We start from the raw sequence: 19,421 nt of genomic DNA, 5'->3' as shown, positions 1-19,421 counted from the left end.
CCCCTCTAGCATGGGTTGTGAAGCCGGCTGCATGCGAAGTACCCAACAACCCTTTCATGCGCAGCATCTGACTCCGATTGGGGAGGTGCGTTTCCTGCAGGAAGGCTATGTCTATATTATGTCGATTGAGGTAATGCATTACCTTACGTAGCATCCAGTGGTCGTTTAGGCCTCTGACATTCCAAGTCACCACTCTAATGGAGTCAGGCAACCCGCTCGCTGTAGGAGTACTAGCCATTACTATCCCGTCTGTAACACTTATCGTCTACCTCTGTGCGTCGTATATGACAGTAACGAAGAAATAACCATAGCAAAGCATACTGACAGTTCAACCCCTTAAAAAAAAAATAGTAACTGGAACCCTGTCCCCTCCCTCCTCCCACAGCAGACCCCCCCCCCAACTGGGCCTTGCCGCGTCCCATCTAGGGACTACTCACACCACCCACCTCCCGACCCTGAAACAACTTGACCCCAGAAAAAGTTGGAATACACTCGCAGGCGGAGGTCGCTCAGTCCTTAGTGTATGACAACTTATCACTGTATACTTAAGCTCAGCCTGCAAGCGCAGCAAACCCATCTCTGCCCCACCGCCTCATCCAGATCTCCTCGCTGTACTCCTCCCTGCATCGCCCGCAGCCCACAACTGCGCGCCCTACTAGTGCGTCCCCCTCCTCCCCTGCCTACGAGGTAAATTGGCCGCCGGAGACGGGGCCCATCTGCCCGCCTTAACTCCCTTAGTCGTATCCAATGCGATAATTAGGAGGCGGTTGTGCATACAGTGTGACAGTATTTCAGCAGTCTTTTATCTCAACAGCACATTACGCATCTTGCCCCCCCCAGTCCCTCCTCCCAACCTCACTATCTATTACTGCCTAAGAGCAGAGTAATTAGAGACAATGCTTGCCAGTCCGCCATTATCAGTCCTGAAGCTCCAGCGTGCTCTCCGTCTCCTCACTCTGCTGTCGCTTCTCCGGGCTGCACCGCCGTTCTCTACTCCAGTCCTTCAGCGCCTTGTGCAGTGCCTTTGGGTCCAGAAAGATGTGAGATTTCCCCTGCCTGTTAACACGGAGTTTGGCCGGATACAACATCGCGTAGTCCAGTCCCATTTCGCTCAGCTGTTTTTTAGCAGGAGCAAACTGCCGTCTCGCCTCCTGGACCCTGGCAGTGAAATCAGGATAGAGCAAGATGGTAGACCCCTCGTATACTAGTGTCTTTTTCTCCCGCGCCGAACGAAGGGCCGCATCTCTCATTCACTGTGATTTAAGAAGATATAAAATGCACCAGAGGGGAAAGATCTAGAGATCAGCACTAGAGGTAGATCAGTTGATAAAGTCCAATACGTCGAAGACATTAATGTAAATGTAATTGATGAGTCTATTTGAAATAAATGATTATTTAAGCGCTGAAACAATGGTGGAATTGCTTGGATCTCTTTCAGTGCTGCGCTTTGGTTTACCTTTTGCAGCAAGAGAGTAGGAGTACTAAAAAGGCAGGAGGAGATAAAAAGGAGCAGGAGAAGAGTACACCAGGTCATTGGCAACGTCAGGTCAGGTTGTCAGTCCAGCACAGAAATGTGAACAGAGCATTAGTGAAGCTTATTTCTTGACAGATTATGCAAAGGTGTTTTTTTAAAATTATTTTTGTAAAATCTTTGTATTAACAGTCATCGACTTCAAAAAAATATAGCACATTACAATAACTTAAATATTTCTGTTCAGGCACATACAAAGTTAACAGCATCATAACATTTCGTACACTGTGGGGTAATTCAGGGCGAAGGTATGTCTTACGGGTCTGTGTGCACTGGTGGGATACAGATATTGCCTCTGTAGCGGTTCCAGGGCCCCCATATCCGAGTCCATTTCTCGGGGCATCCCCTGGCCACATAGACTGACTTTTCACGGAACATGCACTATTCCATGTTGACCTTCCAATCTTTAAGCACTGGGCAATGTTCCTTTTTGCAATCATAAAGCCAAGAGTGGCCCACTGAGTTTGGCTTACATTCAAGTCGGCAGGTTCCCATATGCTGAGCAAACATCTACGCACCTCTGGGAGCAGGGGGATTCCCAGGACACTTCCCACCACCCTGTGAATTGCTCTCCAGTAGGTCTGGACAAGCGAACACTCCCAGATGATGTGAAGGAAAGTACCCAGCTGGCCACACCCCCTTCGGCAGTCCCCCGTGGGTGCCCTCCCCATCAACACTAGTCTAGGTCCCGTCATGTATATTCTGTGTAATACTTTTAGCTGAACCAGTCGTAGTCTAGCGGGGATAGCTACCACCCTGGGAGAGGACACAGCCTCCTGCCAGTCCTCGTCATCCAGCTCAATGCCATCCGCCGTCCATTTTTGTCGGAACTGGATGAGAGGGTCTTCCATGTTGTGTATGAGCTTGTTATAAATGAGAGAGATGGATTTCTCAGGGAGGTACCCGTCTAATATCCTGTCTTCCAGTGGAGACGCTTTGGGGGGGGTGGGGGGGGGGGGTTTGGGGGCTTGAGGGGATGAACCCTTAGGAAAGGCCGAGCGCAGGGCATGCCAAATTTTGTCTTTAACGAAAGTGTTCTGAACCAGCTAGGTCGTCCTGCAGAGAAGCAAATGTTTTTATGTCGCAAAGGTGTTTCTTAATGATGTACCTACTATTTATTGTCTTTTGTAACTAGAAATCAAATGTATCCCAGACCTTTTTACTGGAAACATTTTGAAGTGTGACAAATTTAGACATTTTACCTCCCACTTCTGTGTACTGCAAACCAGCCAAGCCCTGTCCAGTGTGACAGATCATAAGATTTTTTTCCAATTGGTTAATACTGATTTTGAGGCAAAAACAATAAGTCAAGGATGTGTAAGCCATGGACGCTGCTCGTTGCGTTTCACAGGTTTGATAAAACCCCCAAGATAACTAATGCAGGTTTCTGTTAAAAATCTCTTATCCCATTTTCATCCACCTTCAAGAAAGGTTTTATATTCTCACAATTAAAGATCATTTACATTAAGGTGCCTTCAGCAGAGCGGCAATGCCTACAGGAGTTACAGGTGTTGAGGATCAGCTAAAACGTTTTAGTTGATGTCCAGGGGCTTGGTGGATCAGCATAAATTTTGACTGAGTAAATATGGTGGATATTTTTGACTGGCAATGGGACTTGCAAATGTTAGGTAAAGTGTTGTCCATGTTTAGTCTGAGCTGCAGAGTCAATCTTAAGCTTGTTTGTTGGAGTTGTCTAATGTTTGCCAAAGTTTTAATACAGTGCTGAGGCAATATATCCATTATTTTGAGAATGGGATAGGATTTTAACCAGTCAGAATTCATGCTAGTAAGATTAATTTTGGAAATAGCGTGTTTTATCTTAAGAATGACTTTAAATTTGATGTATGTTTGTGCTTTGTATTCAGCTGGGCAAGTAGAAAGGTTGATTATTATCAAATAAAAGCTTATTGGTATAATGCCTGCTTTAATCCAGGATTCAGATGTTATAAATGCACATTTTATTTTATTTTTGGGATTCTACAAGAATAGCCTTTGCATAGCCTGTTTGAGTTAAGTATTATCTTTTGTCTAAATAATATGAAGTGCCTTGACTGAGTCTTTGAATATATTGGATAATCTTCATTTTCCCAGAGAAATGCTGGGATGTTTACAACACCATATGAAACCTTTGATTAATAGATTGACTGAGAAAACAAAGTTGAGGGTAGTCTTACGAAAGCATAGCAATGGTATAATTAACGATCGAAGAAAGTGTCCTTTTTATTGCTTCCATGTGCTCTCACCAGGCTAAATATTTTAGAGTTGATTTCGCAATAGTATAATATTTTCTTAATTTATCTGCATTGTTCTCTGTGGTACCTTCCAAGCGGTTCGAAAGATACGGGCTCAAGAATTTGAGAAAGCCATTTTAAATTTGGACCATGCAGCTTGTACAATGAATATACATGAGCATGATTTCAGTCTTGCATTTGTTTAAGCATCAATAAATATTCTTCTAGTGGAAAGTAGGGAATTAAGGAATTGGTTTCCTAAAACACAAGGGTTTAATTTATGCAGTTATTGCAATATATCAAAATGAAAAAAATTAAACAATACCAAATTACATCTAATTGACCAATTAATCAAATTTAAAATAATTTATTTCAATGCTTTCTCTCTTTTAAAACAGACAGAACATGTAAACACAATAAGCAACAATAACCATTGATATTTGATAAAAGGTTAATAATATTGTATTAGTGGTCTGTGTGGTCATGTAGTTTATGGATTACAACACAACAGCAAATCTGAGCATGGAGGGCCTTGAGAAAGGCAACTCGGCTAATGCAAACCTGAGGTTACTTTAACTTCACAAAAGAACCTAAAGGCTTTAATAGGGAGAATGTGTACATTTGTTATTAGCTGACCAATGAGTAAATCCATAAATCACCTGTATTCAAATTATCAAGTTTCATATTATTTTGGGAGTCTATTGTCTATGCAACAGTTTTCTTGTGCTTTTCATGATACAATGTTTGCTGACCATTAATCAATACCCATGACAGCACCCAAATATGTGGGTATGAGTCTCATTGTCCTGTGATATATGTATATAACACATCATTTAAAAAAAGTTACAAATGATTCTGCATAAAAAAACAATTTGTCACTCTCACTCCATCTTATAGTTACATCATCGAGGACTGGTATCCACGGTGCAACTGAGAGAAATCTGAACTGCACAGGAGTGGTAGTTTCCATTATGAAGTACTCCTGTCCTCTCTCCTACAGTCAACGGTGCATACTATTCCGCTCACTACCACAACCCTACAGACATATTTCACTTATTCATCTAATAACGCATTCTTGTAGTAGGCCAAGATCCTGAATTCAGAATGTTTGCCAAATCCCTTAGCCTATCAAGCAAAGAATATAGGAGCTTCACTAGAGCAGCCATCTAGATAATCTATGGTTAGTTCCTCTGCCCTGGTAGGCTAGATGAGTTCAATTTAGGCTAAATGAGTAACAAGGCATGGTCCAAAGACCCTGAAGAACATTCTTACTCTATCTCTGACATTTCTGCTGTCCCTGATGTCAGATCACTTATTGAACTGAAAGGGAGTGAAACAGTTAGCGTTCTAATCTAATTTCGCGACCACCATTTCAGCTTGTGGTTGGTCTCTCATTCCTTCTCCCAAAGCCTTTCTCATTACCTCCTAGCCCTTAGAGGTGTCGTCAGGGAATCCTTATGCACTCTAGAAAAGCCCAATATAACCTAATACATGATCGAGAAGTGGAGCAGACCAATGCTATACTAGGAAATATTACAAAAAGCTCAATCTTTGATGGAAGAGGCCAAGTGCTATCTTTTTTTTGTGGGGGGACTCGACCTGAAAAGCGCTTTACATGAGCACCAGTTGCGTTGCAGAGGACACACATTCATTCTCTTAGGCACGGGGAGATTAAGTGATTTACCCAGAATCACGGGATGTTGAACGTCCCTAGCGAGACTCAAACCCGGTTCCCCAGCTTTGAGTTCGACCGCTCTAGCCGTTAGGCCACGAGTATGAAAGAAAGGGTCAGGGCAGTTGGCTTTGAAAGAGGGGTGGATTTGATCCCTTCAGGAGTAGTCCCTGAAAATGAATGCATTGAACTATAGACTACAACAAAATTCAGCCTGCTGTGTATACTGTGCCCAAAAAGAAACTTTCATGGTTTCCTTTGATCTTAAAAAGAATCCAATAGTTAGTCCCTTTAAATAAGCTGAGCAAAAAATTGTGTTGACAGTCAGATCATACTACACAATACATGTGAGATTTACCTCTCAAGCTGTATATCACACCTACAGGTTTGCTATCATACATGGTTTGTCACAGCTGTGGATATATATATATATATCTATATCTCATGTGATCAAGGCCGTGTCAGGCCGAAACGTGTCAGGGCAGTGGTGGTGATTGAGCAACAATAAATAATTGAAGCACATAAATTGGGTTTGACTCTATTGCACAAATCAGTTCCAACATTTTTTTAGTTCTATATTGTCCATTAAAACTCTTCCTTAACTGTTACAAATGCATCTTCATTGAGAAAAGTTTCCTTAAATCTGAACTGCCTCTGTGCCAACACGTCTTTCACAACAATATATGTAAAATTTGCTGCTTCATCAGGGCAAGACAAATATGGCTTTTTAGGGGGGGGGGAGGGGGGGGGGGAGATATCAACCCCGATTTTTGAAAGACTTGTTTTTAGAATCTGTAGAAAATCTGCCTTTATTGCACGATCACTCCCGATTTTTTGCTTTTTGGTGGGCCCTATATTTTTGTGCGCTACTCTGTGCACTTTACACGTGCGTGCCGGCTCTTCCCCTTTAAACATGGCTACATCTGCTTACTCCTAATTGGCACACTCAACGTATCGGTAAGAATCTAATATATGGTGTAGAAAGTGCACCCAGGGCCTGCAAATTAATTGCAGTACTAATGGATATTCAGGCCTGGCCTGTGAGCCTGACTGCTGCAATGTAAAACTTGTGGTGCAACCTTATAAGATAACTCTTTCTGACAAATAAAACTTCCCTTTTAAATATTAGTAAGTCCCCTGATGTAGACCCTGTGGCCCACAAGGTAGGATGTCATGTAAAAGATTAATGTTACCATGTCCCTACAGTAACAAAGCCCCAAAAGCTATTGTCACTGTGGCAGGCCTAGCTGTCTCATGTAGAAAATCAGAGTACAGATTAAAATTCTAATACTGTATCTCGGGAAAAGGACAGCTGAAAAAAGTATTAAACCAATATTTTTAATAGTCCTTAAAATTCAATATAATGATTGTCAGATTTTTTATAATTATAAAGGAAACTTAAGTTTCAGTAATTTACATTGTACCTGCCTAAACGGTCAGAAAGCTAAATAGCATAAGCTCCTGCCAGCTCTCAGCCTGTGCTGAGCCTTGAATAGGTATGAACGAGTTGTGATATGCCTTCTAGGAGTAAATAATAGGCGGACCTCAATGGGTAGTGAGGACTCTTCTGTACTCCACAGATTATTCAGAGTGAGGGCTTTAGGCATCCTGTGACACCACACTGTCAAATCCTACTTGACAGATCTGTTGAGTAACACGTGACACTTGGAGCACACTTGCAACTGAGAAAACAGGATGCCAGGGCAATTCTTGTGGATCCCTCTTCTGGCTGCTAAAGGACACTGCTTTTGTCCTACAATACATCTATTTCTGGGTTTATTGTGGTTACAGTGCCTGCTTCAAACTAAATTTTGGTGCTAGATGTGGGAGGACACTGGTGACTTCCGTATGTCACTCCCTCACATGCCCTCAGCGCCCAAGTTTATTGTGGGGGAAGATTTTTGCCTTTTTTTTTTCCTAACTTTATTTAGCATTTTGGCAAAAAACAAAATAGTGCAGAATCACATGGTCACTGTCATCATCATCATCATCATCGTAAAACAATAAACATCAATAGAGAAAACAATTGGGAGAAGCATCACGACATTTACAGTCTTGATATGTTAAAGTCTATGTGATCTCAGCTGGATAAACTCATATAGAATAGAACAGAACAGAACAGATCCTCCGCTAAGCAGACCTCCTCCCTCATGGCTAGCCGGCTAATATTGAGTGACTAAGATCTAAACTCATTCAATTGATCACCCATTTACCAACCCCTCCGACTGCATTAGGGACATCCTGTGAGGAGAAAACAGTACAAGAAATACGGGTAATGTGCGAAGTCACTCACTTCAGCCCACGCCCTCAGGGACTATGCCGTGTTGTAGCGGGGAGCCAGCAGTGGATTTTTGCCATCTTGAAAATGCCCTGGCAATTTGATCCTGTTTGCTTTAAGGCAAAAGGAACTACTAAAAAAGGGGATGGGGTAGCTTTGAGAACTTTTACCCTATTTTTTAGGGAGTTCCCAGGAGTCCACCCCCCCCCTTCCCCACCCCACCCAGAAGCTTGTGCCAGGCATAAATGTGGCACCCCCAGGCACCCACTTCATAACACTTTCTGGGCCTGTAGAAGATCAGAAGAGTGGACCTGCTGTGACCTGAGAAGAACACTGAAGTACTGGGCCTGCTACCTCTTGTACCCAGGTCAAAGAAGTGGACTCCAAGGGTCAGTTGGCTGACCTCCACCGTGACTACAGGAAGACAACAAGCTGCAAGAGGCTTTTTGTAGAAGTACCTAGCTGACCAATGGCAACTGGACCAGGAATGCACCCTGCGGTTGGTCTCTGCCTGACACTATGCGAGTCTCCAAGTGCCTTCCTTGAAGTCCTGGGAGGCTTCAGAAGTGTACTGCTATGGCTGATTGGAACTTAAGACTAAGTTCGTGGGTCAAATCTTTGACCAGGATGAACCTGGTTGGTATATCCAACCCATGCCCTATTGTGGTCAGCCTAAAATTGCACTCAGGTCCTGATCTACTGTGAAAATAGACCATCACTGGTGCTTAGAGCTTTTGGGTGCTATTTCGACTTAAAACTTTGAAAATGAATATCCCTGGGTTCCATTATTGGTTGTGGTATTATGGTGTAATAATCTTCAGTAAATGTTACTGTATTTTTCGAATTCGGTTTTGGATTTTTATTGTTTTGCATTTTGACTTTATTACTGTTTTGGTACTGCATAAATACTTTACAGATAGCTCTAAGTTAGGCCTGTCTGCTATGAGCCATAGCTGCCAGGGGCTGTCTGCTATGAACCATAGCTGCCAGGGGCTTTAGCTCAGATTAAATTAGTGAGTTTAAGGGTTCACCCTAACAAGGGTTGTGATTTTAATTTGAAATGGGCAATCGCCCACCCCAAATAGGAATCCAACACGAGTTTTTTTATAGTGAATTATTTAAATAGGAAATATACAACATTTGCAAAGAGGCCATAACAACAATAATTGAAAGGGTTAATGTAAATTTGCATTGCTCTGACAAGGTGACAAATTTGACATATGGGGTCATAAAACATGTGTTGGCATAGGGCTGTTCAGATTTAAGAATTTTTTTTTTTCTAATGAAGATATATTGGTAGCCAATCAATATCTTTATTTCGATCACTTAAGACCACAAAAGACAATTAACAATAAAACACACAACCCCACCATTAAGAGGGGAAGAGGTAGACAGAGTTCATAATAGAATTTTTTTTTTTTAAATGGATTACTGATCAGAAATTTAAAAACATATAGGTTTCGGGAAATTTACTAAAAACTTTAAAATGCATGTTGTTAAAACCACACTAAGTGAACTAAAAGAATCCTTAAAAAACATAGCACAAATCTACTTCACATTTCATAGATCTAAACAATTTGGAGCCCTAAAAAGTATGCGTCCGCAGTTAAGCACAGAAAGTCGGGATTGGGATTTAACAAATATTCGCCAGTTTGTACGGTACAGCATATATATATATAAAAGGATTTGGTGGAAGCTCCGCCTATAGTTTATACCAAACAAGTTGGTAGCATTTAAGGAAGCTAATAGAAGGAAATGAAAGAACTAACAATATTTTGGGCCTTGTTTGTCTATACACTGTGTATTGTCCCTAAGAAATTGATCTTAGTTTATTATACCTACATTATATATTGCTCCTCTGTGGATAATCCTTCATGCCTGAAATTAAACTGATTACCGAACCCCTGAGATTTGTCCGGGCCTCTTATACCTACATTGTATACCACTCCTCTGAGATGTAACCAGTCCCTTATAACGACATTGTATGCCGCTTCTCTGGGATTTATATTGGACTTGTAAGACACCATTCTTACTGCTCTTCTAAGGGTTTTTCAGCAATAAACGTATATTTGGTCTGACAACCAGTCACAATTTTCCCACTGTATTGGAGTATGGGTTTACATTTGTGCACATGCCTGATCATTCCAGCGGTGCAAATGATCTGGCCGCTTTACTGTCCAATGTTTCCTAAGTGTGTCCACTTAGATGCTGCCAACACTTCAAGAGCATTTTTTTACAGCCTTTTTCAAGGCTCCTGGAACAGATTTCTGGTGGGTAGCCATTCTAAAGTATCCCACACTGTGTTTGGAGTATTTAGATCCATTCTCTACTCCGCCCAGATACGGTGCGTTTTTATGCAGGTTAAGATTGATGTCTTGCAGACCACTTCTTGCATGATTTGTCTTGGTATTTTCATTTGCACTGTAGAATAACTACACAGACTATCTAAATCTAAAATTGTTCTTCAGATCAACTGTGATTTATGTCATTCTCAGCCATCACTTTCACAGGTTCAAATTCAGTGTATACAACTCAGTTCAGCTTACTCTCTGCCTCACTGCTGCAACAGTTGTCATACAGTGCCTTATATGGAATATCATGCTGCTAGAGATATACTCTGTCCTGTACATTGTATATCACTCTGATGGAGTGTGCTCTTTAGTAGACATTATATATTGGTTTGATGGAAGTGTTCTTTGCCCAATGCATTACGTACTGATGGAGACATACCTCAGACTCATTCAGTGCAGGCCCTTTAGGAGATTGTATCCTTGTTTCGTAGTTTCTATATTTTCCTGCTGGAGATGTACTCCAGCCATTGTATAGGACTAGAACAGACATGCCGCTCAGTTGTACACAGTGAATATTGCTCTGATGAAGATGTTCCTTAATCTCTATTGCTTTGAGATTTAGCTCAGTAATGCATGGCTAATTTTGTTCCGGTGGAGATAAATTTTCCAGTACATTGTAAAGTTCTGTAGCTTGGTCTTGTGTATTATATTTTGCTACGATGAAAGTGTTCTTTTATCCCACTGCATATTGTTCAGATGGAGCCGTACCTCAGTCTCACATCCTGCGCACTCCTCTTGTCAGCATATATCATAAGTATATCACTCTGACTTAACGATGAATGTTGCTTCATTGTCAGAGCAAACCCTCAGCTTTACCCCTTTACTGTAACACTGTTAGCGGTGTCCTATAATGGCCCAACCATTGGCTTGATATCTATTTCCAAGGCATTGCAGGCTGAGAAAGAGGCTCATTGTTTCTTTAGCCTGGTTAGTTCCCATGCTCCTCCGCCACAAAGTTTCAATGTCCAATCATGAAACTGAAAAAAACAAAACAAAAGCACACTCACATACAGGGCACTAATTATACAGTGAGAGGAAACAGTAGAGCGAGGGATAAAGAAAAAGGTATACTGAATGAGCAAGAAAGAAAGTGATAGCAAGGACAGTGGTAGGAGGAATTGAAAAGAGTGAGTGAGTGATGAAAGAGTGAAGGGAGGCACAAGAGGAAGTAATGGTTACTTACTTGTGAACCTGGTTCTGAATCATAAGAAACTTCATTGAAGTTACAATAATTAGAATAAGTCTACACTATATGTGCGGACCATGAAACACTTCATAACAGTTCACTTGTCCATGCTTCTATAAAATGGGTGCAAAGTCCCATATGTTTTTATGCTGTGAAGTATCCTTCAGGAACCTCTCAAAGACAAGATGTTTACGAAATTTAGACTGCCACACTCCAAACAATCCTCTCTCAAAACTACATTACAGAATCTACAGCAAAAATGCTGTACAGATGTCTAATATTGAGGGGAAAGCGTAAACCGGATACATCACAAACAGGAAAAATCTGTAAACCTTCTTTATTAAAATATTTTGCTGTAGTTTGTCAGAAGACCAGTCTTTGACAGTCTTTGAAATCACTGCCGATCCTGATGGAAGGAACACTCTTTTTCTATCTAGGCTGGTTCTGGTGGCTTAGTGGACTAACGCATCCACTGTAGTGGCCTGTGTTCAACCTCATGGTCACAGGTTCAGATCCCAGTGGGCCCACTAAGCCTTTCATCCTTCTGAGTTCGATAAAATAAGTACCATTCACCCCCTTCACCCTACTCCTTTCCCCCTCTACGCTCCTTTCCTCTCGTCATCTTCGTTCTTTAAATGTTTTTCCGTTTAGACCTAGCTATCTGACCGATGCACGGTGGAGCTACCTGATAGCTGAAGAGGAGATGGGCTGTGGATTCCCCCGTGGCCGTCACCTACCCAGCCGGACCTAGGGCAGACTTTCCCTTTGTCTCACCGTCGTATCTATACCTTACCCCCTTTCCCTTCTTCACTCCATTTTCCTCACCCTCTATGTTCTTTAAATGTTTTTAATGGTATTTTTTTGTTGTTGTAATTTGTAACTGATGTAATTTGGCAACTATGTGAAACCTTATGTAAAGCGCTCTGATACCTTCGGGTCTAGCCAGCGCTATATAAAACTCTTTAAAATATAAAAAAAATATATATATGTTAAAGAAACTTCAGAACAAACAGCTTTAAGAATTCAGGAGTTTCCACTACCGATGATGCTTTGTACCGGCATTTGCCTCAGAGTCTTTTTTTTATTAGAAGTGAGAAAATAAGGTGTGGCGAAAATGGGTCAACTTTTTGTTTTTAATGCCCAAGAGAATGTATTCCAGGGAGGAGAAAGGCCCCTTTATGATTTCAGTGAAGAGTCTAATGATGCGGAACCAGGACTGCAAGAAGGTAACCATTTCTTATGAATCGTAGGATCTTCATTGACAGTCAAACCAGGTGCAAACCAAGGCCCCAATATTACCTGTGGCGCCGTATGGGCCCCAACCTTTCAAGGTGACCCTGTTCAGCCCAAGGCCAATGAATATATGTGAGGCTCAGGTAAACCTCATCACATTCTGCAGAGGGGGCTTATCATATTGTATTACACCACTAAATCAACAGTTACAATAGGATTGGCAAGCTAGAAACTTACCACTCTGGTGGCTGTTGGGCAGACTAAACAAAAGTTGTATTCATAGGGATAGCATTTAAAGATTATTTTATGAGATAGCCTAACTAACCAATTAGGTTTCTCAAGGTAGCCTGACCGGCGTTGTAATTGGCTTTTGCATCAGAATCAAGACAGTAATGCCTTGTTAAGCTACGGTCTGATTTTCATGTGTCTACCTTGCATAGGTCTCCTAGAGGGATGCTCTAAGCAAAGCTTTGATGTCTGCCCTACCTCTAGTAGAGTGGGCCATTCACATCCCTGCAAGGAGTTTACCCGCCAATTTGTGGCCAACTGGTATATGCAGGCTACAATCCAACCAGTGATGGATTGTTAGGATATAGCCAAACCTTGACAAACGTGCCAACGGAAAAAACATTTTGATGGTGAAGAGGAGTTGGGAAAAAAGACGGTAAGGTAAGGTCTGATTAATATGTAATTCTGATAATACTTTAGGGAGACATGAAGGGTGTGACTCAATCATTACCCTGTTCGAATGAAAGACAATAAAATGTAAGCCTTTCCAATGCTTGAGCTTTACACCAGCCCTAAAAACAGATGTTATAGGTATAAAATAATGCTGTCTTCAAGGAAAGGTGCTGCAATAAAGCCTTCAGGATAGGTTCAAATGGACAGCCTATTCATTTTGGGAAAAAAAGATTAGCTCACATGGAAGGGACGCAGGGCCAGATGTACGACCATTTTTTGAGGTTGTGAACGGGAAATCGTGCCGTTTGCGACAGCAAAAAAGGGTCCTAGCATGTACAAGGAATATGCTACTTACCAGTATGCATCTGTTCTTGGCATGTAGAGCTGCAGAGCCACACTTAGGATAGTAGATCGCCATCTGGTGTTGGGCTTGGATGCTTGCAGGTTGTTGTTGTCTTCGGAAGAAGTCTTTGGTCACGAGATAGGGGACTCCTTCCTTGGACTACAGTGCGCATGGGCATCCACTCCATCCTCAGATTGTTTTTCGCCATGATGGGAAATGATGGAGTTTGTAAAAATAAAGAAAGGATGTCCATGTGTAATGTCTAAGTAAGACGATGCTGGAACAGATACAGGTCCCGGGGAGGTGGGTGGGAGTGTGTGGCTCTGCAGCTCTACATGCCAAGAACAGATGCATACTGGTAAGTAGCATATTCCGTTCGAGGCATATGAGCTGCAGATCACACACTTAAAATAGACTATATAGCGGTGTCTTCCCTAGCGGTGGTCACCTGTATCAGTTGCAGCAGTTTGGAATAAAGCTTTAAGGACAGCCTTACCCACAGAAGCTTGTTGTTTCGCTTGCACGTCAACACAGTAGTGTTTAGTGAAGGTGTGTGTTGTAGACCATGTGGCTGCCTTACAAATATCTTTTAAGGGAATGTTTCCTAAGAATGCCATGGAAGCCCCTATTTTGCGTGTGGAATGCGCTCTAGGGGGAACTGTTAAGAGTGCGTTTAGCCTTGTGGTAGCATATTTGGATACATTTAACTATCCACCTGGCTATTCCGGATTTGGAAATGGGGTTGCCTTTATGTGGTGGAGAGAAAGTAACAAACAATTGTTTGGTTTTGCGAAAAGATTTGGTTCTATCAATGTAATAAAGCAGGGCTCTTTTAACATCTAAGGTATGAAGAGCTCTTTCAGCTACAGAGTCTGGATTTGGGAAGAACACTGGTAGCTCGACTGATTGGTTAAGATGGAACGGAGAAATGACTTTTGGTAGGAATTTAGGATTTGTTCTAAGAACCACTTTGTTACGGTGTAGCTGTAGGAATGGTTCTTGTATGGTTAAAGCCAGGATCTCACTTACCCTTCTAAGGGATGTGATAGCAATAAGGAACGCTACTTTCCATGTAAGGAACTGTAGTTCGCATTTATGCAGAGGTTCAAATGGGGGACCCATGTGCCTTGTGAGAACAATATTTAGGTACCACACTGGAGAGGGTGGTAATCTGGGAGGAATAATCCTTTTAAGACCTTCTATGAAGGCTTTGATCGCTGGTACTCTAAATGACAAATTTTACGATTTTGTAAGTAGGCTACTAATGCTGCTAGGTGGAGACGTATGGATGAATACGCTAAATTACATCTTTGCAAGTGTAGTAAGTAGCAAATGATGTTCTGGATGGATGCATCCAGTGGGCGTATATCATTGTTAGTGCAGTAAATGGCAAATCTTTTCCATTTTGCAGCGTAGCAGGCTCTAGTAGTAGGCCGTCTGGCCTCTTTTATAATATTCATGCAGTCTGGTGGTAGGTTGAGGTAACCAAACTCTAGGATTTCAGGAGCCAGATCGCTAGGTTCAGTTGATGTGGATCTGGGTGTCTGATTTCTCCATGGTTCTGGGTTAATAAGGACGGGGAGAGGCACAGTTTTTGGTGTGGAACTAGAGAGAGTTCCAGCAGTGTTGTGAACCAGGGTTGACGCGCCCATGTGGGAGCTATTAGTATCAGTTTGAGAGACTGTTGCTTGAGTTTGCATACCACAAATGGAATGAGTGGGAGAGGCGGAAAAGCGTACGCAAATCTGCCTGAGCAGTTCATCCATATTGCATTGCCCTTCGACTGTGGGTGGGGAAACCTGGCGGCGAAGGTTGGGCATTTTGCGTTTTCGTGTGTGGCGAACAGGTCTATGTCTGGTTGGCCCCATTTTTGGAAAAATGGGAGTAGGACTTGTGGGTGTAATTCCCATTCGTGGATCTGCTAAGTTTGTCCACTCAACAGGTCGGCAATCTGATTGTGAACTCCTGGAAGGTGTTCTGCTAGCAGGAATATGTTCTGGGGAATGGCCCATCTCCAAATGTTCTGTGCGAGCTGGGACAGCTGGAGAGAATGTGTGCCTCCTTGTTTTTGTATGTAATACACGGCTGTCATGTTGTCCGTCCGGATGAGGACAGTTTTGTTCTGGAGATGTAATTGGAATGATTTTAGTGCTAGGAATACTGCTAGTAGCTCCAGGTAATTGATATGGAGCCCTTTCTGTTGAGTGGTCCATGTGCCCTGAGTGGTGTGTGTTAGGAGATGGGCTCCCCATCCTGTGAGAGATGCGTCGGTTGTCAGCACTATTTGTGGAAGAGGCTCTAAGAACGGCCGCCCTTTGGACAGGTTTATAGTGTTCCACCATTTTAGAGAGCGATGTGAGCGGCTGTCCACCAACACCAGATCTGCCAGTTGTCCGTGAGCCTGATTGCACTGACGTGCTAGACATTCTTGCAAGGGACGCATTTGAAGTCTTGCATAAGGCACAATGAAGATGCAGGACGCCATCATGCCTATGAGTTGCATGAACACTCTTGCTGGAAGAGAGTGTTGGGTTTGAAATTTTGCGATCCGAGCTTGTATTTGGCTATCCTGGCTGGGCTGGGATATGCTAGTGCTTTGGAGGTATTTATGGTGGTCCCAGATATTGATGTATGTGGGAGGGTTGGAGATGAGATTTGGGATAGTTTATTGTGAATCCCAAGTTGTGTAAGGTTTGAATAGTTTGGGGAGTGTGTAGGATGCATTTGTTGAATGAATTGGCTTTTGTGAGCCAATCATCTAGATATGGGAAGACATGAATTTGTTGTCTCCTGAGATGCGCTGCTACTACTGCTAGGCATATACTGGCACATGCATCAATATTGGATGTTGCGATTCCTTAATTGCGATTTTTAAGGAATCGCAATTAAGGAATCGCAAAAGCCTATGCATGTAGAAATTGCTTGAAAAATAGCGATTTCTAAAGATTCCTTAATTGCGACTCACAAATTGCGAGTCGCAATTAAGGAATACCTCCCCATTCATTCCTATGGGCCAAGAGGCCCATAGGAATCAATGGGAAGACATTCTCAATTTGAGAATCGCAAATTGAGAATGCAATTTCAAGGGTGCAAGGGTGTCAAGACGACACCCCGTTGCACCCCTGAAATCGATCTGTGCACAAATGTTGCGCACACACTTTTCGCTATTTACCATGTGGTATGATTCCACGGTAAATAGCGGGCCCAAATAGCGAAATCGCTATTTTTAAAGGCATCTTGCATTGCAGTTAAGGAATCGCAATTTGCGATTCCTTAAATGCAATCGCAATTTAAAAAATCACAAAAATTTGCGATTTCCTAAATTGCGAGTGGCAAGTTGTTTCATGCATCGCAAAAGCTATTTTTGCGATCGTAAACGGCCGATTTTTGCGAATCGCTCCGTTTGCGATCGCAAAAAGCTTTGATGCATGTGCCTGTGGGTGAATACTCTGGGCGCAGTTGTTACCCCGAACGGAAGGACTGTAAACTGATAGTGTTGTCCTTCCACCACAAATCTTACATACTTCCTGTGAGCAGGATGCATGGGGATGTGAAAATAGGCGTCCTTGAGGTCTAATGTGGCAAGGAAATCGCCTTGTTGTAGTAGTGGGAGTACTTGTTGAAGAGTGATCATATGGAAATGATCTGAGTTTATGTACTGATTTAGGAGTCTGAGGTCCAGTATTGGTCTGAGCGTCTCGTCCTTTTTGGGGATTAGGAAGTACAGTGAGTATACCCCTGTACCCTGATGTTGTAAGGGAACTGGTTCTATTGCGTGTTTTTGAAGCAATGAGAGCACTTCTTGTTTGAGGAGCGTAAGATGGTCTGGTGACATATAGCGTTGCTTGGGTAGAATGTGTGGGGGGGTAGTGGTGAGTTCTAGGCAGTAACCATACTGGATAATTCGTCTTACCCACTTGACTGTTGTGATGGAGTTCCAGACAGGTAGGAACTGTTTGAGTCTTCCCCCGACTGGAGTGGAATGGTCTGGGGGAGTGGAGGAAAGGCACTGTTTTGTGGCGGGAGAGGTACGAGTGTTGGTACTGCCTCGACCTCGTCCCTTGGTGTTGTTTCCTCTATATCCTCTTCTAAAATATCCTCTACTGGGGGATGTTTGTGTAGAGAGTTTGAATGTGGAGGAGGTGTCTGCTCCAATGTTTTTGGAGGCTCTTCTGTAGAAGGAGCGTCGAAAGGAGCCACGTGGTTGTGGAGACTGTAATGCTTCCATGGATTTAGCAGTCTCTGTGTCTTTTTTCATTTTTTCAAGTGCAGTGTCTACTGCTGGTCCAAACAGTTGTTCTTGATTAAGTGGTTGGCTAAGTATAGTAGTTTGTACTTCTGGCTTAAAGCCTGAAATGCGTAGCCATGCATGGCGTCTAAGGAGTACATTTGTGTTTTATTGCCCTAGAGGCAGTGTCTGCGGCGTCAAGTGCACATTTAATTGAGGCATTTGAGATAAGTTTTCCCTCTTGTATAAGGTCATTTGCCTGGGCCTTGTATTGGTCTGGTAGGTGTTGTATCAGGTCTTCTAACTGATCATAGTGAGCCCTATCGTAGCGTGCTAATAGGGCTTGGGTGTTGGCGATACGCCAATGATTAGTGGCTTGTGCTGCTACTCTTTTGCCCGATGCCTCTAATAGTTTGGATTCCTTGTCGGGGGGCGGTGTATCTCCCGTAGTTTGGGAGTTGGCGTGTTTCCTTGCGTTGGAAACGACCAGAGAATCCAGAGGGGGCTGTCCTTTGATGTAGCAAGGATCTTCTGGGGCAGGTCTATATTTTTTCTCAATTCTTGGGTTGAGTACCCTGGCCCGTACGGGGTCTTTAAATACTTCTGTGGCGTGTTTTATGACCCCTTTAATCATGGGTAAAATTTGAACCTACTTCTGAGACTGTTCAAAAGTGTCTAAGAGGAAGTCTTCCTCGGGTGCATCGGAGTGCATGGTGACGCCATGATAAAGCGCTGCTCTGTGTACTAGTTGTCCAAACCCCAGGTGGTCATCTGGAGGTGATGGTTTGGAGGGATATGGTGTGGGGTCAGGCATATCTGGTAGAGGGTATGCCCAGTCGTCCGATGGTACGGTATCTGGATTTGTGAACGGATCATTAAGATCATCAGGATCACCCCCTCCCCCTAGGTCATCATCATCATCCTGTGGGGGTGGTGTATGTGATGGAGATGGTAGAGGTAATGGTGGTGTAGGCAGAGGGGGTGGGGTAGGAGGTGGTACAGGAGAGGAAGGAGGAATTGGTGATGTTGCCGAGTCCTTCTTCTTTATAGGAACTGGGGCAGGTGTTGTATCCGGTTTCCGTTTCCTACAAGGTACAGCAGTGACATGTCCAGTTTTTGGATTAATATAGATCCTTTTTTGTGTTGGATCTGGGTGGAAAAGTTCTTGGTCTTCAGGAACAGACTTTGGCGCCGATTTTTTTCGGTCCCGATCGAGGTTTTGGGTGATCGGTAGAGTCTTTGGCTTTAGGAGGTGTATTATAGTCCTTAGCCGGTGGTTTCGGTGCCGATGAAGGTTTCGGCGACGATGAAAGTTTCGGTGCCGAAGTTGAGTCTTTGAGCTTGGGAGCTTTTGGTGCCGGTTTGTCTATGGGCCTCGGTGTTTTCGGTGCCGAAGGAGCCGGTTTCGGTGCCGAGAGGTCTTGTGTCTTCGGTGCCGAAGGTGCCGGTGGCACAATGATATGTGGTTTGCTCGGGCCCGAGCCACTGGAAGGCTTGTGTTTCATCGGAGCCGAGCCCGAAGGCAGGCCTTCTGAAGGGTGTTTTCGCTCTCAACTGAGGCCAGCTGGCGAAGTCTTGACCAATGCCTTTGGTTTTGGAGGGGTTGGGGTAGGGGCAGTGTTACTCACGCGTTGCCCCGGAGTAATGGGGTCGTCTGAGTCGTCTGCTTCTGAGATAATTTGAAGTT

At 43.1% G+C, this 19,421-nt stretch overlaps 1 protein-coding gene across 4 annotated transcripts in view; it reads right to left on the bottom strand.

The window, feature by feature from the left end:
- Positions 1–4,113: 4,113 nt before the first annotated feature.
- The window catches only part of ABCD4 (ATP binding cassette subfamily D member 4), a 179,901-nt gene continuing 164,593 nt past the window's right edge, over positions 4,114–19,421 (bottom strand). For 2 of the 4 annotated variants that reach the window (XM_085626769.1, XM_085626770.1), the window contains one exon: positions 9,012–11,040. In XM_085626769.1, the coding sequence (XP_085482895.1) occupies positions 10,972–11,040 (69 nt within the window). In that variant the 3' untranslated portion in view covers positions 9,012–10,971. Of the gene's footprint in view, positions 11,041–19,421 lie in introns of all 4 variants that reach the window. The other 2 variants (XM_085626767.1, XM_085626768.1) reach the window with 2 other exon arrangements.

Source organism: Triturus cristatus, chromosome 9 (assembly GCF_964204655.1).
Source record: "Triturus cristatus chromosome 9, aTriCri1.1, whole genome shotgun sequence".
NCBI lineage: Eukaryota > Metazoa > Chordata > Amphibia > Caudata > Salamandridae > Triturus > Triturus cristatus.
Note: the sequence above shows the minus strand (reverse complement) of the source record. Positions and strands in the feature narration are given on the sequence as shown.